At 44.8% G+C, this 23507-nt stretch overlaps 1 protein-coding gene across 3 annotated transcripts in view; it reads left to right on the top strand.

Annotated features, from left to right (window-relative positions):
* The window catches only part of STX1B (syntaxin 1B), a 95416-nt gene extending 73668 nt beyond the window's left edge, over positions 1-21748 (top strand). For 2 of the 3 annotated variants that reach the window (XM_084806044.1, XM_084806046.1), the window contains one exon: positions 21433-21748. In XM_084806044.1, coding sequence (XP_084662170.1) covers positions 21433-21738 — 306 coding nt within the window. In that variant the 3' untranslated portion in view covers positions 21739-21748. Of the gene's footprint in view, positions 1-7881; positions 8335-21432 lie in introns of those variants that run through there. The other variant, XM_084806047.1, reaches the window with a different exon arrangement.
* Positions 21749-23507: the final 1759 nt, after the last annotated feature.

Here is a 23507-nt window from a genome sequence, read left to right on the forward strand (position 1 = left end):
TTGTTCAGCATCATCTCTTCATCCATTTTTACTCATTTGCTGGATGCCAGGGTTCCACCCAGAATGTTCTGATATTCTGGGCCTCAACCGGGTGTCTTGTAACCACACCTCCCCTTCCCACTGCACCATGGTCCAAAATATGTGATTCCTGCCCACCCTACAGATTTCCCCTGTCATATCAACGGTTAACCCTGCGGGAAGAAATGGTTCATGGTATTCTTTTCCGGCTTCGCACGGGAGAGGACGCAGCCATGAATCGAGCAGTCATCTCTGGCAGGCCGTTCTTTAAAATCTTAGGATTTAGCATACCAGAAAGAGCAAAATACTTCAGTATTAATGCTAGAGTGCTAGGCACTAGCCAGGCACCACAATCTAGCACACGGTCGTCTTGATGTTTAATTGCGCCCAGGGGTAGTCATCGCCTGTGGAAACGGAAGGTTTCATGCACATCTTGCTCAACCACCGATCTTTCCTTTTTCATAGCTGGCAATGGGAAACCCATGTGCTCGCCATCCTTTGGGAATACAGACATGGTTTCCGAGAGCAGCATTTGTTACGAGTCTTCAAAAACAGTCAAAGTTTTTATTCTTAGGTACCTGGAAAAATTGAGTCAATACTCAGGGCACAATCTGTTCATCTGCTGCATCTTCCTCCCCAATCCCCACTGTGCCGCTCCTCTGGCAGAATTTTTCTGCCACGACCACACCCCTCCGCCCCCACCCAACACTCCAATTCCCTTTGGCAGAAAGCTGCATTTGCAGGAGGGCTGCCTATGCCCAGATGACACCCATAAGGGACCAACTGGATCAGCCCCATACATATCAAGGTACTCCAGAACCCTTTTGTACTCTGGTCACTACATATAAAATTAGCACTGCTACAACTTGCCCAAAATACATATGGAATTTAGCCATGTGCCCAAATTGGAGCATTGATACGCTCACATTTTGTTTAAAAAAGTACACTGAGTGTTATTTACAATATTTAAGAAATATACCAATGCTACATAGCAATGTGGTATGATTAAGCAATATTGCAACAACCAGACATTTGGTTTATTCATACCCACATACCAAGCCATTAGAAATGCAGGAGCGTCACTATTATATTCTCCAAAATTCTTGATACTCATTTACTCAGAGGCTAGAAAATAGAGATCATGGCATCCAAAAATACTGGGGCCACCCCCGCTCCCCAAAATAACCTTCTGAGTTACCGCTAGGTCGTGTTTGTGATATGCTATATTACCGTCATTTGCACTTAGCACCGAATTAGTAACTGATTTCATTCATATTTGGCAATACAAGAAGATCAAAAGAAATGGTGCTCCTGTTGCCTTCAAATTAGGGCCAAACTCAATGCGACACTAGTACATTATTTTTTAATATAAATAACTGGGGCGGGGGGGCGGGGGATTGAGTGGGATCATGACTGTAGAGGGAGTGGGGATTTAATCATTTACCCCTACTGCTGTCCCAATCGAAGTCAGAGACAAATGACAGCTTTGCTCCCATTGAGAGTAGCCGGGGGGGGGGGGTGTTTGGTGTGGGGGGGAACACAGCAGGGGCAAAGCTCAGCCCCCCTTCGCTAGGTATTTAACGTTCAGTAAATCACGCACGCTGGGGCTAACCACATGACTAATGCCATGTCTAGTTTGGCCCTTACAGGAACAAAAGACAAAAGAAGTAGCTCAGGGCCATAGTCCTTGTTCAGAAGTATCACAAAGTACTTTGGAATGCAGGCAGGAAGGGTAATCTTTATGTTTTGAATTTTTCTCCATGTTAAAAAAACAAACCTGCACATGGAAAGCTAGAGTATAAGTTCTAGCTGAACCTAACCTTCTCCTGTGTCATGTGGCACTTCTGAACATGTAGTTTGGCTCTCGAGTGATCTAGGATGAGAAACAGATGATGCCAGTTTTTGGTGTTCCGCTGCCAAGAATCAGCCATAAGGAAAGGAGCACGAACGGTGTTAGAAAACCTATTCATGTTCTGATAACATTCCAATATTCTGGACTTAATGGAGGAAGATGGTCAGGGTTTCTTCCCTGTCATTCAACATGATTTAAAAAAAGAAGAAAAAAGGAGAGAAACTGCTGCTATATCAGTTGTTTTCACAGCAAAATAGAATGACCACAAACATACAAAAGTTATCAACTGATGCTACAGTAGTCTAGACTTGCAGGGCAATTCTCTTGTAGACTGATCCTAAATGCATCCACTAGAATGGGCTACTTCATAGATTACAGCAACTGCGTGGAAGCATTAGGAACTATTCCTGGAAGCTGTAGGTGCCGGTAAAAAGACTGTCCATGCAATACTTTTTTTTTCCTTGTGGCTCTTTAGGGCAGTTGATGCATTCAGCAGAATCAAGAGGCAAAGCTTTTCCTGGACTGTTCCATTTCAGAATGAGGGTAGGAATGGTGTGTTTGCATCATCTCCCAGAAGAAAACAAAACTTTCTTCATGAAGACGATTAGCATGTCAAGGAGAAGGATTCAAACTAGCCTTCTCACTAACTTGTTAGTTTTCTGTGTGCAGGGATTTTTTTTTATTCATGGCGGAGCATTAAACGTTACCATCGCCCCTGCTTGCAGCCCAGTTAGCACAGCCCTCAAAGTGCGGTACCATACTTCATTCTACTGAATGTATAAATTGGCTCTTATTTTCAAGAATGTATCCTTAGGATCACAGCCTTAAACGCTTTTTTAGTTATTTTCCTCCTCTCCCCCCCCCCCGCCCCCTGCTTCCCAGTTACATTGACCCAGTGATCTTCTTTACTGCATGGCAGGATCATTATATCCACAGAGCAGTTGTTCCATGCAAGCAACCTGTTATGGGACCTCACTGCCCATGGGAAATGAGTGGTGATCCTTGGCTCTACCTTCCATGCATAAAAACAAACACAGGACCCTACTGCAGTTAGGAAGAAGGCATCCCGGGAGCATCTGTAAGTCTATTTTTGTATGCACAAAGGGTTGCTCATGCAGAAACAGATCCAAAGCCTATCCATTGGAATGCAAGAGCAAATGTGTATCCCTATCAAAGCACCATGTGCAGTACTAGTCATGTACAGTGCATGGGTGTCTCTCCACTGAATTAGTGCCTGTGAATTAAGAGCCAGCACTAAGGTACTGATCATCAGAAAAATATATGCTGGCCATGCTACGGTATGGCTACCCACTCCTAACAAAAACAACCAGATATTCTTATCCAAAGTAACCTATGTGTGTAAAGACACTCACCCGTGAGAAACAGTCCCCCATCCCTAGATTATCATAGAATAATGATGCTGTACCCTTAGGGAACAAAATGATGTCATCAAAAGAAACAAGACTCTGGCCCTTTTCAAAGATACTGCAGTATTCTAGACAGAAACCTCCCCCACTTGCCAAAGGTACTGCAATATTGTAGAGTAATACTGTGCCACTTTGTAAAGTTTAGTGAAATAGCTTATGTCCTTTGAGGAAAAGAAAATAAACAATGCAATTGTGCCAGCAAACCATAGCACCCTAACTATGCACCCTTTTCAAAAATATTAGGTTGATGCTTGTTCCTTCAGACGGCATCTCTGTAAAGAACAGAGCACTCATTACTAGATTGTCTAGTGAAGACTAGAACATTAGCTGCTTCTGGATGTGCATTTGCATGTCTGGAATTATCTGGAATGAGTACTAGTACTCTTAATGCAATAGACCCATGGTTACCAGCGACCCAGTTATAATATCATGATACTATGAGTGGATGTATTGTGGATTCATCATTCTGAAATATATAGCATTAAAAAATAATAATAGTAAGAGTGGTTTGAGAACAGTTTTGTCCTAAATATTCAATTTCTTTACAATCGTGTAGAGCAGTGTTTTCCAAACTTCTAGAGGCACACTTTACTCTTACTCTTACACACTTGTAGAGTGTGAAGGAGTTAAGGGGCACTGAGAGCAGCACCCACCCCCACCCCCCGGGGTTTTGCTGTTCTGGACATGCCTCCTCTGAGGGCAGGTCATTCTATTGAATCTCTGTGTTGGGAGTCATTGCATGATCCAAATACTCCCATTGCACTAGAAATGACCTGCTGCTAGTGGAGGGTTGATTGGACAGAGGCACGTCCAAAATAGCAAAGCATGCAGAACTACATTCGGCAGTCTCCTTTTTTGGCTGGGTAATTTGGGCTCAGAGAAGCGTCTAATTAGTTAATTTCTTTCTTGTGGCTCATTAGTGTGCTCTGGGACAGAGTTTAGAATTACTGGTGAGTTAAGGAGTTCCTCAACTGCGATCAAAGACATTAACCAGGTCCATGAGGACCGACTCTTGGTTGAAAGGGTATTTCACCTTCCATGGCCACAGTGTGAGGCAAAGTGGGTTCTGCATTTGATGCAGTCTGACAGAGGTCAAGGAAACCTGTGGTCCCCTAGGACTCCCTCCTCCAACTTTTAGTTGACCACACCTATCAGTGAGCACCTCATGACTGCACTTCCTGTAGATGCTAGCAATGGTGGCATTGGCTGTGCGCGCCTTTTAAAACATCTCCTCCCAAGCATTTCCTTCTGGTACTTGGGGCCACTAATTGGACTGAAGAGAGACATGTGCCCACCCACCCATGGTTCCAGCCATCGATGTCAGGCTTCAACACACTTTGAACATGGAGAAGTCAAGTAGACTATTGAGTAAGAAACCAGAGCTGACGATGACACACTGGGGAAGACCTTCAGAGAATTGCCTAGTACTTTTGGTTATGGAAGGCCACCCTTAGCAAGAGGTGTCTCCACACCAGTTAGAGGGGATACCAGAGGAGTGATGGTCAATTGTCCCATAATGCTATCCAATTAGGCCCCACTCACCCCAGCCCAACACCAATCTTTGAAAGGTCGCACCTACAAATTGGTTCCCCAGGGTTCACGTTGTCTAGTGTCGTAAACAAAATGGTCCCCCCCTCACAAACACCTTTTCCCCTGGGGTGGGGCATGGCGATTTCCCCTACCCCCAAACTCTCATTCCTCTTACCCATTTACACATCTGCTATTTCTTCTGTCACCCTTGATTCTGATTTTATGAAATCTGTGTGTGTGTTTGTGTGTGTGTATACATATACACATATCTGTATAGAGCTATATGTTGTACATATGTTCAGTGTGGAATTCTTTTGTACCTGTATAGATGTGAACCGGTGGGGATATAGGTATACGAATATAAACACACAGGTTGTGTATACTTCAGACAGTCTGCAATGTGTATGCGCATATGCGTGAGTGCGTGAGTTTCTGTGTATGTTTCTGGTTTTGCATGTACTGACAGTCCTTTGCCCCACTTACTCCAGAGTGAGAGCCATTCAGTTTAGTGGGAATTTCAACAAGACTGCCCCAGAGTAAAGGGTTTTGAGACCTAGTTGTAGTACATTGGTGTATATATGTCATCCTTACTGTCACACGTTATAGGAAGATTCTGTGGGCAACCTTTAAAAAAAAAGCCACAAAAATAGTTTATGAACAGTTCTTATCATATATGATGGCTGCCATTTGTGCCAGATTCTCTTTCAGGGTGTTCCCACAATCACTCAGTCTGGATTAGTTAATGTCTTAAAAGGCCACACAATTAAAGCAGTTGAAAGAGAGCAAACAAGCACCTTTCAAAGAGTGTTTAAAGGCTGGAGAGTTTTAAGGCTACATTTGCAATTGGCAATGACCGCTATTGACATTGAATCAGAAATAAAATGCACAGAGACATAGGTTGTGAGAACCTTCCCATAAACATGCTTTACAAGAGAAAGGTAGAGAAAAAAACTCCCTTTCTGTGATGTGTGAACCATCCTGATTATGTGAATCATTGGGTGGTTAGAAAATGCTAACATTTAGCTATTACATCCAAAGACATCTGGGAAACCATGCACTCATAATTCTCTAATCTTCTAGAAATTGTGGCGAAAATAGAATTTGGTGGGTGGTGTATAATTTGGGTTACTTCATCAAGAACCAAGAAATGGATTCTCACCACCATATTTTTTTAAAGTGGCAGTTCGTTATTTTGTGATGGCTGTTATTTGAAGCGCCTGTCACATGGCCATCTGCAACAGCATTTTCAAAACATTTGAACAGGAGTGGGAGCACTGGTGCATTTGTCACCACTTGAATAGTACTTCCCAAAGAAAAGCCATGTTAAGAAGGCCTCCTTAGAATCCAAGCACCTCTTTCTGGAATATATTTGTTTAGAGCCCCGCTTCACCATCAGCAGAGTCTTGCCACATAATCTGGTGCTGGACTGTACCACTTCAGAGTGTGGGTGTCTCCCATATTTTAGAAATTCCACCCACATAAAAATTAGCATGTTGTCCCCCTGATGTCTTACCTTTGTTCATGCTGGGAGGTTATGTCGTATATGGTCAAGCGTTCAATCAGTTGGTTCTCCACCTGTGGCCTGAAGTGGTACATTCCAGCCACAGACATATCTCAGAAATCTGCTGATAGCAAAGCTTCGCTCTCAGCATACTCACACTATAACTCATAATACTGATGTTCATAATGTGCTTGGAATTCATGTGAATTCTCAGGAGGCCCTGTGGAAATGGAACAAATTTCCAAAAAACCCCAAACAGAGTACAGGGTGCGGGCAAATGTCTGTTATGTGTCGTTGGCATGAATAAGTATGCCCCCATGCGTATATGATACTGTTGATGCCTGTGTCTAGCTTTTAATATGCCTCGGTATTATGCGCTATATCTATCTATTGATCTGTATATGTATTTGTATGCATGTGTGTATGTAGCATTGGTTCTCAAAGTGTGAGGCGGGTTGACCAAGGGAAGTGGAAATGATTGCCAGGGGGAAGGATCGGATCCCATCTGTGACTCCTTCCACTCTGTCTCTTGATGGGGCCAGGGGGCCAGAGGGCCCAGCCATGTCTCCCCAACAAAGCCATGTGTCCTGTCCCTCGGAGTTATTGGCAGTAGTGACGATCATCATGCCACCCTCAAATTTCCCTCAGCTTTTCATCCTCTGAGGACAAATTAACGTTTTTGGCTTTTTTATGGCTGTCTTTGAGGAATGTTTCATTGTTTACCTAGCTTAACATAGCTAACTGGCAGTTTGAGAACCACTCTCTGGTAAAGATAGATATACCTCTATCTATATTATATCCTGGAGAGATAAAGATAAGATTTATTTATATACTGGTATAGGCAATGTGTTTGCTATGCAATGGGTTTCTAGCATGTACGTTTAAAGATGGCCTGCTCCCCCACCCCCAATTCTGAGGTGTGGCCCAGTTAGAAACTGACTGCCATAGTCATAATTCCAAAGGTGGTTCAGATATAGCAAATAAAACAGAGTCTGAATCATCACGTTGGGATATGTATAATCCATTGCACATTTAGTAGCTAAGCTATATCAGTATATGAATGTGTGTGTAACAAGTGTGCAAATTGAACACGTGGATGTGATTTACTGGTATGGGTGTGCCACTCATCTTTATGTGTATATATATGTGTGTGTGTATGTGTGTGTGTGTGCGCATACACACACACACACGTAAATTCACACACTTGGACACAATTCGACTCAAACACACAGAAACACACACACACTGAAAATGTGAACAGAACTGTAATTACCCCCAACCAAGCCAAAAGTTTCCATTGAATGTCTTGGGTTCATATATTAGGGACTGACCCCAAATTATGTGTGGAATGCATAATAGGAGATGTGGTTGTTCAAGTCAAACAATCCATTCACCATGGGTGCTATTTTTTCCCATTTTTTAAAGACTCATCTAAGTTTAGGGATATCTTGGTTTGGGGGTAAATGCAGTGTATGCTCCAGAATATTTTCATACAGCATTGTGTTTTCTCTGTGAAAGTACATACATACTTTTCTTTTTTTCTCTTTATAAAGCCTTCATCCTGTCATCTCTGCATAAGAGATCAAGCTCCAGAAAAGAAAGAACAAAGAAAACTTAGATTTTTTGATCTTTTTTACAAAACATATCTGATATAACACACAAACCAACAAAAACAACGGTTTTAAAAAAAAAGATACAACAACACACAGATAAAAGACAAATCCTATGAACGTGTCGAAATCCCCTTGACTTTCCATTTTGGGTATTGATCTGTGTATTGTTTCAATGTAGGCGGTTTATTGTAGTCTGTGGCGTATTTGCTAAGAAACAACAACATAAGAAAACTTCCTTTAAAAAAAGTATTCTTTTTTTCCCCACTGACATATCCTTCTTTCCCCTTACTATTTTGTTCCCCTCCAGTTTCTCACTGAACTTTGTGGTATTAAAAAACAAAAGAGGGGAGACAAACTCTTTTTTTCCCCATTTCACCAGTCAACCCATTTTACAAACAGCAAAAAAAAAAAAAAAAAAGCTACGGGATGATTTTACCAAAAGAGCTCTCTTTCTCTTTCCCTCTCCCTCACTACCCCATAATAATCATGCTGCAACTTATAATCCTTTTATGAGACAAACATTCCTCATCTCTTTCCTGTTCTTCATTTCTTCGTTGCTTTTGCTTTTGGATCAAGGGAGTTCATCTGACTGCTGTCTGTTGGTAGCCCGTCCAAAGATTCATGCACACTTTGATGCTCATGTGGATCTCTTGCATGCATTTCCCTGTTCATTTCAATGCAGGAGCCCACATCCAGGCACACAAAAGAATGTGTGTTTGGATTGCACATACTGAAATGAATGGGGAAGTTCATGTGGATAAAGGAGCCCTGTAGGTGAATACACATTTGTAAAAAAAACACAAGTTCCCAGTTGGAGGGGATTGGCTCTTGTTTTCTTTAAATGTTAGATGATTGGCTTACTGGGCTCTATTAATCTTGTCTGGTCCCATCCAAGTCACATACTGGCCACAGGCTGAACAATTCTTGAGATGGGGGTGCAATGTGTACTGGAGGAGGATTCAGCAATGCAGGGTCAGGAGACTGCAGCCACGGTTCCTGAACAGGTGCATGACCATGTTGATTTCAGTGGGAGAGTATTAAGCGCATGTTTAACTCTCCCCCTGAAATCAACAAGACACAACAGTGCTTCACTTTGGCCAGGTTGCACCCATAACTACATTCTTTGGGGTGCATTGCACTAACATGCTCTCCCTGCCATATTATGCACATCAAGACACTCCGTTCCTCATACCTTTGCCCATTCCTTTAGGAATTATCCACATTAACCTTTGGGGGAGGAGGACAGTTTATCAAAAGCGCTGTGTGTGGTTCTGTGAACATAAATGCACCGTCCAGACCATCAGTGCTTTGATAATGGTGCCATCTGATGATCTGACATCTGATTGTTGTTGTTTTTTCTCCAAGCTCAAAACTCTCAGTGAGGTATGTGTCAAAAGGAGTGAACAAAATTCCCTTGCAAAAAATTGGTGGCCTTGCGAAAACATCAGCAGCCAGAAAAATGCACGTGGGTCGCTCTCACTCATTGAAGGTCTTTTTAAAGATAGGCCTTACATTTTCTCAACTCTTGAGCTGGTTGCTATAATCCTTCTGTAATGACTTCTATAACTGCAGATCCTCATACACGAGGATTTCTATTTCCCAGTCTCCCAGGAAGCATCCACGTTAAGTCCTCCTCCTGTAAAGAAATGTGTTTGAACCTAGTGCTTCAGGCTAAGGGGGGACCTAGGGTAAGGTGTGCACAGGAGGCCCCCTTGGTCCAGAAGAGGCAGGGTATGGAAACTTGAGTATTTACTCATGCCGCCTTCCAACCTTCTTGGGTTGGCTCTGTGCAAAGTTAGAATGGTGGCTCTCTTGGGAAGGTTGCTCTCTGAAGCCAGCTCCAATTCCATCTTCCCTTGGGAACACCCTTCTCCCAACCAGCCACATGGGCCAAGATGGATGATATCCTGTGGGAAAAGGTTGTGCAGGAGGAGGACTGACATAAAAAAAATCCAGATCTGGGCAGGAAGTGGGGAATACACAAATGAGAGCTGCAGTGCTTAATTCATTTAAAATATTTTGATAGAGTAAAAAGTATTCCTGATTAATCAGGGAGCAGCTATTAATTGCATACAAATATTTATTAGGACAACCTTCCCCAACCTGGTGCCCTCAAGAAGTGTTGGACTAAAACTCCCATCATTCTCAGCCAACATGGCTGTACACCAAGCTTGACTAAATCTGGATCCAGCCAAAGAAAGTATGTTGTTTCCTTACAACAGTCATGTTTGCTGATATGCATGTTTATGCAGATGAAGGCGGAAATCCTATACATCTGTCTTCCCTAATCTAATTCCATCCAGATAGTTTGGATTACAACTCCCATCATCACTGGCCATTGGCCATGCTGGTTGGGATTGATGGGCATCATAGTCGAAACATCTGGAGGGCACCTGGGAAAGCTGGTGTACACACTTACCTGGGAGTAGGTCCCATTGAACTCATTGGGAGTTGTTTCTGAGTGGGCAGGCTTAGGATTTTGCTGTTAAGTAATAGACTAAAAGGCATATGATAGATTCAACTACAATTTATTTAACTGAGTGACAGCCCTAATATAAATATACTAGGATGTTACATCCAATAAATAAATAAATATACAAATATTTGCTTCCTACTCTTAGAAATTATTTGGGATTAGAATATGGGGAACCCAGGTCAAAGAATATCAATCCAAGTCAGAGATTGTCCCCAAATTCCAGCTGTGATTAGAATATATGTTTCTAACAGGCTTCTGATTTGGGGAGTCAGGGGTGGAAGATAAATTACTCATGCACGTTGCTAAAGGGTTGGATCCAGATTTAGTCATACTTAGAGCAGACCCATTAAAACCACTGAGACTTTACACTAATAATGAGTAACTTAAGTCCCATTGATTCCAGTGGTTCTACCCTAAGTATGACTAACTCTGGATCTGCCCCATAATCCCCAGTTGGAAACTATGGGCAGAATCCAGTGGAGCGCTTACACCCCCTCGATTCTTTTCCACCCTGTCGATTCCCTTCCTCAGTCAGTGGGTCTCACCGACTGCATTGCGCAAGTAGAAACCACCACTTATGCAAGAGAGATTTAGCACTTCCTAGGGAAAGGCCCGATTCCACTCATTTCTAGAAGGAGGCAGGTTGGCAGAGCTCCCTTACGTGAACTCTTCCAACCTGTCTCCTTCCAGGAACGTGCATTTCCATTTGTTTTAGGTTGCCCCAAAAGTGCTAAATTGTCATTGAACAAGCAGTGGGGGCTGTTTGCACAACACAGTCGGTGGGGGCGTAAGTGCCCCGTTAGATTCTGCCCATAGCAGATTTATTTAGTGTTTTTGCTGGTGGATAAGAAAATACCCATTCCTGTGCCCCCCCCCCCAATAAATTATTATTTTCCCCCTTGCATCTGAAAGAATTCCCTCTGTCCAAAGAAAGGGTGTGTGTGTGTGTATGTATATATATATATATATATATCCATCTACCTATTGAAACAATTGTTCTTCCCCACTCCTCACATGCAGTGCTTTCAAGAACCAGAAGGGCTTGGGGACCTTAATTGTGCAAAGATTTACGTTTCCATTTACGTGGAAACTTTTAACTTGAAGTGGAAAACCCAACTCCAGAAATCTGCAGGGGCGCTTTGTAAAAGTGCTTAGCAGGATTTAGCCCTGTTTAGAGAATCGCTTTGGATACCTGTTTGAGTGGTACGATCCACTCTGAGATTCTCTGGCACATGCCTTTTCGAAATGAATGGGAGCTGCACAAAAGCAATATGTGCGCAGCTGCCATTCATTTTGACAGGGCATATACCAGCCAAGCTACCTGTGGGTTGTGCCTGAAATCCCCCTGACCCCCTTGGTCATGTTGAACCACACTTCCAGTCTACAGCTGCTGTCCTTCCCCATGCAACATTTCCTGCCTAGAAAGAAAGATCTTAATACAAATTTGATTTTTTTTTTACCCCCTGCCCCAGCCATGTAATTATTGCGTTTCTATACCATCCAATAGCTGGAGCTCTCTGCATGGTTCACACTGAGTCCTTGTCGTGAACTGCATGCTAGTCCTTACAGAAATCTCCCACTACAAGCCAGACAAAGGAAGAGTTGTTTCAACTTCCGAGATCCTTCACGTGGCTTTTTTTAAAAACGGATAATGACAACATCATAAAAGTGTCACCGTAGAATCAGCAGCACATGGATCTGGCTCCCTAATAGCCTTATGTGTTGCTAATTGCCACTTCTAATTCACAAACACATCAGGGATACCATCGCTTATGTTGCTGTATTTATCTGGATTTTTTAGCTTGCCCTGTCTTCTATATATAATACCCTTTTTCTTCTTTATCTTTTGCTTTGAACATGTTTACTTTATGATTTTCATCTGGTTTCAAACAAGGTTAACACTCATGCCTTCCATGCGAAGCACCCTGGGAATTGTAGTTTGATGAAGGTGCTGAAAATTCTCCATTAGAGATCTCTAGTCCCTTTGTAGGAATACAGTTTGCAGGATGCCTTAGTATTTGGGAGGCATGGCTAGTCGTCTGAAACTGACTTACATTTGCATTGTATACCTGGCCTTAGATACATAACCAAGAGTGACTGGTAGGATTCACCCTCTCTAAATTAATTCATTTATTGCTGTTTACCTTTGCTGCCCATTAAGAAGAAGGGTGAGAGAGTAGTTTTGCCTCCCCTGTGTTTTCAAACAGGGTTGAAATCTCCTGTCGAAAGTAAGCATTTTTGCAACAAGCAAAGAGCCCATGTGCTCACTACTCAAATAGAGACCTGACACGATCGTGGAATTTTTAGAGATGAAGTCATGTACTCCAGTCCATGCTCAGAAACCACATGCATGCACACACAGAGTGGAGCAGTGTGTCTCGGAGCCCCTGCATCCACAGCGAACTGATGGATCTGGAAAACAGTTAGGTTGGCATGTTGTGGAACTGAGGGGTCAACACCGAATTAAATTCAAGTTAGGCTGTTGTGTGAACCTTGGCAAGATTCAGGGCCCAAATTTGTTAAAGGAAACATTTCCCCATCTCACCCCCTTACGTTCCTCCTCCTCCTCCTCCTCTCTTCTTCAAGAATATTTTTTCTCCACTCTTTAGTTCCTTCCCCACCTCCGTGTGTAAATACCAGCTGCTGTGCGTGATGGGTGATTTCCCTTCCTCCTCCTTCCTTCTCCCCCCCCCCTGTTTTTCGTGGAAAAAGTTGCGTTTGTTTTGTTCTGAATGCGCTTTACTGGCTGACTTCGGAGGGTCTGAGTGTTTTTCTGGGGAAGTTCCTTTCTGAATTTGTTTGTGTGGCTCTTTATTACTTTTTTTTCTTTAAAACAAACAAACAAACAAACAAACCCAGTCCTTTTCATTTAAAAAATAACAATAATGACGATTTGTTTTCGTTTTTTTTTTTCAATGTCTGTCCGAATGTGCTTAGTTAAAGCCAGTGACTAAATGCTAAACCTTTCCAAATGCTCGATGGCTTGCACGCTCTCGCCAACGGAAGTTGGTCTAATAAAAAGGTATCACCTTTTGCCTGCCTTCTGTCTCTCCATGTGTGTTGAACAGTCCTGCTCTCTCTCTCTCTCTCTCTCTCTTTCCCTCTCTCTCTCTCTCTCCCCCCCCCCCCTTGCTCTCCTTCTTCTGAGGTTTTAATTCTTGGCAGATCGTGCTTGGCTTCCTAGTGGAGTTGTTGGAAAAGCTGACAGCCGCTCAAGTTAGAGTCAAAGGAATCCTTAACTGTTCGGTTTCATACAGCAGAGGCTTGTGTATGTGTTTTACAATGGTCATTATCAGCTAGGGTTGGCCCAAACCAGCAATTGTCAGAATTTAAGAGGTGCTGAACTACTCTGGAAAACCCTCGTAGTGGGAGCAGCATTTCCACCCACCCCATCCCAGAAACTTGGGACAATGGATGGGGGTGGGGGTGACCCACACAGTTTTCTCAGTTCAGCTCCCAGAACACCCTCTGAGAAGGGAACACAATTCCACCCCCCATAAATGCACACACAAAATTAGATGCAGGGGGCATCAACGTTATTTGTTCACCTTGAATAGTGATATTGCTTGCGCTGGCCAAATCGTAACTGAGAGCAGCACACAACAGCAACCCAAAACATTCAACAATCAAAACAGTGCAACTTTGTGTATTTTAAGGCAGTTTATCCCCTTGCTCAGATTTCTTTTATGAATTTCTCCCAAGATTCTGGCTGCAAGAAATGCAAACTTGGGCTCTCCTTGCTGGTTCAAAGGAAACCTAGTTCTAGCAGAGAGTGGGTTTGTTAGCCATCTTTTCCCGGAAAGGGGCCAGCAGCTCCCTTCTTTAGGATGCCACGTAGCAAGCAGTGTTCCACCTTTCAAAGAAAATCCAGCGTCAGGCTCTCCAAACCTCAAGCTCAAAGGGAACTCTTGACCGTTTTAACTTCTTTTCTTATATTTTAATCCTGCCATCCTCCAAAAAGCTCAGGACAGCTGACATGGTATCTCCCCCGTTTTTACCCTCACAATGATCCTGCAAGGTAAGTTAGGGTGAGAGCTAGTGACTGGCCCAAAGTCATCAATTCAGCTTCATGGCTCTGTGGGGATTTGAACCCAGGTCTCCCTGCTCTTAGACCAGCAGTCTAACCACGGCACCAGACTGGCTTCTCTTGTCTTTCCCAGTTTTCTCTCACAATCATGAAGACGTCAAGAAGATACATCATCACCACCATCATCATTATTTCTTTAATTAATTGCTGGCAATAGCTGATATAATTAACTGGCGTAAAGCAAAAAGCTGAAACAAATGATGGAATCCGGTGGCATAGTTGGGCGTGAAAAGACATTTGTGGAGAATGCCACAGATTGAGGGCCCATCAGCAAAGAAAAAATATCACCATGAATCGGGCGTGGGTTGCCAGTTGTCCTGCACTACCCAATGGGATTTCAGATGCTGCAGCGCAATGGAAGATCAAAGACAGCTGGGAGTGCATGCAGTGAGGAGGAGAAGAGCACCAGGAAGGGAAACGGACGAGAAAAGATGGGGAGTCTCATGTGGGTTGAACCTGAAAATGAGTGAGATGTATGGGATGGATTTTCAGATGCGATGAAGAGGGGTAAAGATCAAAACTGTGAAAGGCCAAATCCAGATTCAAAGGACTGCATAAGTGTTTCTCTAAGGGTGCCTAAGAATCTCTACTTTCAGCAAGTTTCTAGTCCTCATGCCTGTGGAGATGCATTCAAATGTGCGAGGGTGATGCTTTCTTGGAAGCTGGAAACAAGGCAGAAAAAGTATCAGGTTTCCAGTGGTTGGAGGCACAGGGGGTTATGTGCCATGCCAAACTCCTTTGCTCTCCCCTCAATGAGGAGCACGACCAGAATCAGTGATGCAAAGGGGCGAGGGGGACGGAGATGGCAGAAAGAATGTTACGCAAACATCAAAGCAAGTGTGCATATTTTTGCCCAGAGGCTGAATCAGATAGTTCTGCCTCCTGGGATGTCAGAGATCATTGCCCAGAGTGGCTGGGTGACCAGCCAGATGGGCGATTAATAAATTTAATAACAATAATAATAATAATAATAATTGCCAAGGAGGGAAATGCTCTCCCTGGACCGTTGCAGGAAGCAGCCACAGAGTGACGTCTGAGACTTGCCGAGTTGTCCTTGGAAGAAGAGGTATGAAGGACAGCTCTATCGCCTGCTCGGGGAGAATTATTTCCTTGCCATCATTGTCAGATACCAATCACTCCTACCCAGGAAGTCCCTCCCTCCTGCCCACACTACCACACCAGCCGGTGACATGGCTGCTTCACTGGAGGGCCCACCTCAGATGCCCCCCTGCCCCTTTAATGGAGGGCCACCCCTTTGAGTGAGTGCCTGCGTTTTTAACTGGCTGGGTGTATGCTAACCATCCCCAACTTGGTGCCCTCCAGATGTGTTGGACTGCAATGCCCATAATCCCCCAGCCAGCTCTGCTGGCTGGGGGATTATGGGAGTTGTAGTCCAACGTGTCTGGCATGGTAGCTCCAGATCTGGTAGTTTCCAAATCTCAGACGGCACTCCAGTGAGCTGTGCTGGCTGGGGGATTATGGGAGTTGTAGTCCAGTATGTCTGGAGGACACCAGGTTGGGGAAGGCTGGGGGTAAGCTGTCTGCTTCCTTGCCCAGTTAACACCCAACTACCTCCCTGCCCATCCTCTCCTTCTCACCTTTCATTTCCCCTTTGTGCTTCCTCTGTCTTCTCTGTTCACCCGAATGAAAGCAGAAGGCTGGATTTCCAATAACTCCACTGAGGTTCAAGGCTGGAAAACCCAGGTCATCACATAATCACAAAATGCCTCTTTCCTTCCCATTAATCCTGTGCCACCCAAAATGAAAACCTTCCACATTTTTTGTAGTTTCCCACCATTAATTTTATCAAGTTTCCCTCCCTCTTCGTTTCTTGTTATTGTTTTGTGTTCTGTATCTCAGCCTTCCCCAACCTTACACCCTCCCAGTTGGGGATAATGAGATTTGTAGTCCCACATACATCTGGAGGGTCCCAGAATGGAGAAGGCTGTTGGAGATTATGAGCAATGCTAATTAAACTATTGCTGAAATTTGAAACAAGCAAACAACAACAGCTGAGGACGAAGCTCCTCAAGGGAGGCCAGGCCTAGAACACACACCTCTCTGAAAGAGTATTTCAGGCTGCAGCAGGCTTCGTACTGGCACTTCAGGTTCCCTGCTGGTTAGTCCTCACCTTGCCTCTGGCTTCCGCAAGTTGCTGTCCCAGATCCTGATTCTGAGCTAACCCTGTGTGGTAAAAATGTAAGAAGAGCCCTGTTGGACCAGACTTAAGAAACGCACCTAACCCAGCCTTCGCCAGCCAATTTCCTCCAGACATGTTGGACTACAACTGCCAGCATCCCCTCAACCAGCAGGGCGGATCCAGTCCATCATCCACAAGGGCTGGCCAGATGTTTCTGGGAAGGCATCAAACAGGACATGAAGACAACGGCCCTTCCCTACTATGTGTACTTGGATGGGAGGTACACTGCCTCTGAAGATGGAGGCTCCATTTAGCTGACATGGCTCATCGGTCATCCTATCCTCCATGAATTTGTTGAAGCCTCTTCACTGTTGGCTGCCAAGTTCTGCAACCCATCCATAGGCAGGACTACAGAAACTCTACAGCCTGATCCCGCCCCATGCCAATGGCTAGTCATGGATACGAGAATCACAGAATCATGGACCTGAAAGTTCATCTAGCCCAGCCGCCTACTGCTTCAGGAAATCTGCTACTACAATGTTCCTGTTAGGTGGTTATCCACTCAGAATCTGCTCAGTTGACATGTCATGTTATTTATTTGCAAGCCAACGGCCGTTAATAAAAACTATACAAAATTACAAAATCTATAACAGGAATAAAACATTGGAATAATTAAACAAATGAGAAAGAGCTCAGTGAATCTGAATTAAAATGCATCTAGGCCTTTACACCAAGGAATCATATTTACAATTAACTGTGACGGTAGTTAGGGCTTTAGCATGAATTTTTGAAGCCGCTAAGGCAAAAAGCACAACCTGCTGAGTCACTTGACTACCTTGACAGATAGCAGGTCACATGTATTTCTTAAGGCACATTCAGGTTGCAACCCAGATATAATATTCCCAAGAAATGTTGAAATTGGTGGTGCATATAAAGGACGCACCCATAGACAGTGTATCAGAGCTTCAGATTCTGGGGATCCACAAAGACATAGTCAATGGTCATAACAGATCTGATGGTATCTACCATCGAATACTGCTGTTGGCATGGTTTGAAATCGTAGAACTGTAAAAGGTTGTCTAAGAGAGCAAACCTATGCCCTCTAGATAGCATCTGGGCGACATAGGATATTTCGGTTTCCTGGCTCCACACTCAAAGCCAGGAAGCTGCACTCCCTTCCCACTCGCAGGCAGTGTGGACAGAACCATGCTGGATGCTGTTAGGAGCTTGCAAATGCAAGCTTGTATGGGATGAAAGGGAGCATTCCAAGGGGTGGGAAGGTGAGGAGACTGGGGACATGGGAATACAAGGTATCCTGGGCTGTCTCCAGCCTCTTTCCCTCCCCTTCCCTGAAGCCTCCACTAGAGAGACAAAAGCACCTGTCTAGCTAAATGCAGAGCATGAGGTGCCTACCGCTCTGCATTGCATACTCCTAAGCCTCCGAGTTCACAGGCTTATGAGTACCCAGGGCATGTCCCATAGGATTGTACCCTCAATCTGGGAAGCAATTCACATGAGATATGGTAGTTGCAGGATTTAGCCTTTCTAGGTGCAGGCTTTTAATTCTGATTGATTGATTGATTGCCTTTATACCCCACTCTTCAGCCAGAAGAGCTACCACAGTAGCCTATAAATCAGCTTTTTAAAACACACAACAGTCCCAGTCCTAAGGCTTACAATCTAAAAAGACATGGCAAAAAAGGAAAAGGGTGGATACAGGAAAACGAGAACACTCCAGTACCAGTTATACAGATCTTATGATGAATGGCTGTAATGTTGTAATGCAGGCAGACATTTTTGGTCTTTTCACAACCAGCTGGAATGGAAACAGCTCAGAGGAGGAGATGAAAATTGTTGGTCTCAGCTGGGCGGATGGAGCAGCCCTGCTTCCTATCTCTCCCTCCGCTACACAGGCCTTACAGAAAGAGAATCAAGTACAAAAAATGGTTTAGGAAGGAATTTCGGTTCAAACACCCACACGAGAACAGCCAACTTGACATCTGAAGGGCTCATTCTAGCGATTCATCCACCTCCTGGCCAACTGTTTTAGGGTCTAGTCCCTGGCTTAAGCTCCAAATGTATTCTTTGTTTTGTTTGTTTTTATCTCCTGGAGTTTTGGGGGTGTAAGTATGAAATATGTGCATGTTTTTTTAAAAAATCACTTAAAGGGGGAAAACGATCTGGTTTGAAGAAGTGTACCTTCTTCTTCAGCAAAGAACAATAATAAAAAAATACTCATTTAAAACCTATGTGCAGGTAAAAAGTGATTAAAATGCACCTATTCTCCTTGCCAGTTTTTCTTCTGTTGTGGTGGTTTTATTGGTCTTTTATTGCACTTTTTCCTCCTCTAACGTTCACACTTTGTCATCCCAATCCAAAGCACCATGGGTGCTTCGGTGCACAGACAGCTCCCACACACACACGGGGTTCCTTGTTCCCTTTAATGCTAGTAGCGGTTCTTTGCTGGCGCCCTGCAGCCCACAGGAAGCTGCCCACGGTCCTTTCAAGTCAGTGGAGGAGCTCAGATGCTCTGGGGAGTTCCATGTGCAAAGTGGCGCCCCTGCACCCACACAGGATAATTGGATCAGGGCACAGGGCTCTCCTTAACCTTGTGTGTCATGCCAGGGTTGTGATGGGGGACAAGTGGGACTTCTCTGCCCCCTCCCCAACGGAGCTGATGGCAAGTGCCCTCCCGCAAATGGGCCACATCTGATCAGTAGCATTCCATGCAGCGGTGCATGCTGGTCCTCTGGGCCACCATTGTTGACGGGCAAGTCAAGCAAGAGGTATGAGCACCAGCAGCTCCAATCCCTACTGGGCCTCTTGCCACTTCTAACCCACTGCTTGCCTCCCCTTCACTTGCAGCCACAGCTAAGAAATGCACAGATGGTTGTTTGAAGAAAGCTGAACCTGGTTTCAAACTGGTTCCAGACGAGTATGTGTTTGCAGTGTAGACATTCTCCTGTGGAGGAGGTCAACCCAAAACAGCAAGCTAAAGCAAACCACTCAGCTCCCTTTCCCATTCTGTTCTGGAGACAGCCCCTTGATCTCTGTGTTTGTGAGAATTTTTCTCCATCCCCAAAGCCAACGGAGATGTGATGTCTCCTTGTGGCGCTAGGGGGCATTGTGCCATGCAGAGCAAGGTTCAGGGGTTCGGGGTAGCAGCACCGCAGTTTCTTCGCCCCCAAAGCACCCCAGCTGAGCAGCTTGGCCAACCAGGCAGCAGAAATGTCATTATCTAATCGGATTGCATGCCAATCGGGTAGGGTGGCTAATCCTGCATCGTTAAAGGGAAATCTCATTAGAACAATCCCATTTCCAACGCTCAGTAATCCCACTGTGTCCTAACAGCTGGACAAGGCCTATGCAGTATGCAGCCCTTGGCGCTGGGGATTTGGACATAGGCCTCAGTCTCCTTAGCCTGAACTTTGAGGCCTTATCCAGAGGATGAAACACCCTGAACTTCTCCCTTAAATAACTCACAAAACCCTTAATCAAAGTTTCCACTTTCCCCTCCCCACCCCAGTAAGACCTTTAGGCCTTGAACAACTTCTGTAATTCAGGACATGATGTTTTCTCACAGCATGGAGATGCAGTGCTGCAAAAGGCTTCACCTGTTGGATTTCTGGCTGACAGACATTAATTAAAGGCACAGGGAGACTACGCGGTGGTGTGGGCAACCTTTGCCGTGATCCAGCACCTGTAACACAATATTGCAACCCCACCCTATGGACACAAGCAGCTTCTCTGCGAGGGTGGAGACGTAAGCACTGTGCTGCGAGCAGGCAGCTCTAGTGCAGCCCACTCCTGTTAAAACTGGGAGGAGATGTGCACTCCAGCAGTGGAGAGGGGGGTGCACAGCCCCAAAGAATAAAACATACTTTATAAAGCAAAACAACATGAAAATGGCAGGGTACTGCAGTAGGGGCTCCAGCTGTGGTTGGATACTTTCATTTTTAAAGAAAACTGGTGAGTACTGGTACGCATGAGTCCTCCGGCATGAGGACACATATCCAAATAAGCTCAGTGTACTTCATAGTCACAGTGCAAGAGAGAGCTGAGTGTGTCTAAATCCATCAGTTTCATTCCTTAGAGGCCACAGGTTTTCTTGGATTCAGAATTTGGGTAACTTATATACAGAATCTTTATTGTCTTCCTCAAGAAGTGCAGAGTCATACACAGCCTTGGTCCAGTGTCCTATGAAGCCTGGTTCCTAGAGAACTCTTCCTTGCCCGTGTCCCTTTGTGAACTCGGCACTCTTCCAAGAACCGGGGCCAGCCCTAGATCCTTTGCCGTCTCTGGCAGATGTGCAGATCATCCCAGAGGATTCCCCCCAAGATCCTTTGCAGTCTGGAGGGGGCACATCTGGAGGCATGCAGCTTCTTGGGCACTCTCCCAGATATATCCTGCTCCAAACAATCACTTGCCTCGTGCCACGCACAACATGAATGTTCCCCATGCGCCACGTCCAATCAGTCCATACAGAGATCTTCTCAGGGGCCATTCTCTCCATGTCCTGAAAAACCACACCTGCTGATTTCTGGAGGCACAAGAGCTAGTGTGGTTTTGTTTTTTTCCTGCTCAGTTGGTGATCCTACTTCCAAAAGCAATGTATTCATTAAAAAATAATAAAAATGGAGGCAAGCAATGCTGAGGGCAAGGAACTTTAGTGCCACTTTCTGCATTAAAAATCAGGAGGGGAAGTGCTTTCCAGCACTGGGGAGGGGAGGAAGGCTCATCGCTCAAGGAACTAAATCCCATCTTTTTTTTCTCTTTTTTCCCTAAAAGCAAATGGAGGAGAGGTCAGCAAAGCATTCTTGTCCTGGCTGTCTAATCCAAATAAGCAAACAAGCACAAATAAAAATAGAGGGAGAGGCAGGTGCAGCAGCCGGCTGCAGGCCGCCCCCATCCCTCTCGAGAAAAGCCAACGCTCCAGACAGTTATACAAGCTGTCAAACAGCAGGCCCGGCCCCACACATTCTCATCCGCCAACCCTTGATTCGGGCCTGCGCCAGCCTCCTTGCTTATATGATCGCGGGCACCCAGCATTCTGTCCATTCCCAGGTATACTGCCCTACTGCCCTCTGGCTTTAATAAACATGGTTTAAAAATATTCTCTCTCTCCTTTCCACCACCACCCTTTCTTTTTTTCCTCCTTGAAGTCTTGTCTTATTTTTAGGCTCCAGCGCCTGGAAGCCTAGTTTCTTCATGCAGTGATTTTGCTGTCCATATTGTCCTACTGCCCTCTGGTGTTCGTTGGCGGTGAATTAAATCTGCAAATAAATACAGAAGTCAGGTTTGTGGCTGGAGCCATGGCCTATAAGCGACACGGGCTTCCTCCTGCCCTCCAGGGATGGGATGAGCAGTCTCGGCTGTCTTCATAATAAGAATTTCATTTAAGCTCTGAGTCCTTTTGCCTGTGGAAAGTAGAATTATAGGAGTTGGTTAAAAAAGGATGGACAGAGTTCCAGTAAAAGGCAGCAGGTGACAGCTGCCAGCTTTTGAATAAGCTCCTGTTGTGCCTTTCAAAGCAGTGTGATCTTTCCCAGAGATTAGCAGAGGTTTAATGTTCATCTCTGTGCCATGAATGAAAACCTTTACCAGTTGAATGCAGCAGATCTGGCTACTTGTTTAAAGGCACAGGAGCAGGTCAGGCTAGATTTTCAGGCTAGATGGGTATTTGGCCACCCTCCTGTTACAGCAATAAAAGTGGGGCGGGGGAGAGAGCAAAGAGACCTCAACCCAGAAGAAAAATCTGAGACAGAATTCAAGATCCCAGCCCCTCAAAAGCAAGTAGGTAATCTTAATGGGAAACAGCTGGCACAATTATAATACAAAAAATGGTACTGAAATTCCTGTCCTGCTTGGTCCCCTAATAATCCCAATCCAACCTGCCTTCAGGACTTCCCCTTTTGATCCTGTGACAGGACTGCTGTGACTTTTAACAGCCACCTGTCAGGCAGAAATTCTGCCGGTAGAACTCCCCCAACCTCTCACTGGACTTTCATGCACAGAAAGGCTGCACCTGTCTGATTTCTGCCCACCATGCTAGTGTTAAACTCAGGGACCAATAAGGAGGTCCTTTCCCCACCCCCCCAGACGGGTCTTGAACCTAGCACCCAGCAAAGACAGTTTTTCACTTAGGACAGCATTCCAAAATGTCACTCCCCACTTGCAGTCTGCAGTGATATGGTCCACAAATGGACCGTACCACTGCAGAGAACAACTGGGGAGTGACATTTTTGAATGCTGTCCTAAGTGAAAAACTCTGCAAACAGAAAACTAGTACAACAGGAAGCAAGCTTGGCTTTAACCTTTCTCACTCCTGTGCTATTTTATTTTAATTCGGGGTGTTGTTTTTACATGGAAGTGTTTTTTTAAAAAATGGCATCCTCCACCCGTACTCTACCATCTTGGGATTCTTATCGCCTCTGTCTGCTGCATGTGTAGACCAGGCTTTAAGGATTTGTGAGCAGCTTGAAAAGATGTGGGAGCCTGCAGCCTTCCCCACTTATGTCCCTACCCCCAGAGACATCTACTACTTCTGGGCTGAACTTTTGGCCTTCAGAAAGAGACGGAGCTGGCGTTGAGCTTCTGCCTCCACTACTGACTTTACATTGGTTTTATACCAGTTTAATTGTCCTTCCTTCCCCCTCCCCACAAAGTGTTGTAGTCTGTTGAAGGTGCTGAAACTGCTCCGTTAAGAGACTCCTAACTTTCCCTCACAATACTAGACAGGTTTTAGGGGGCAGGGAGGGAATGACCATTGAAAGCACAATCCTATGCCTGTTTAGACAGAAAAAAAGTCCTACAAGTCCCAGCATTCTCCAGCCAAGCCACGCTGCCTGGGGAGTGCTGGGAGT

This window comes from Heloderma suspectum, chromosome 6, assembly GCF_057233095.1.
Source record: "Heloderma suspectum isolate Gila_16-S chromosome 6, 16-S_ref, whole genome shotgun sequence".
Taxonomy (NCBI): Eukaryota; Metazoa; Chordata; class Lepidosauria; order Squamata; family Helodermatidae; genus Heloderma; species Heloderma suspectum.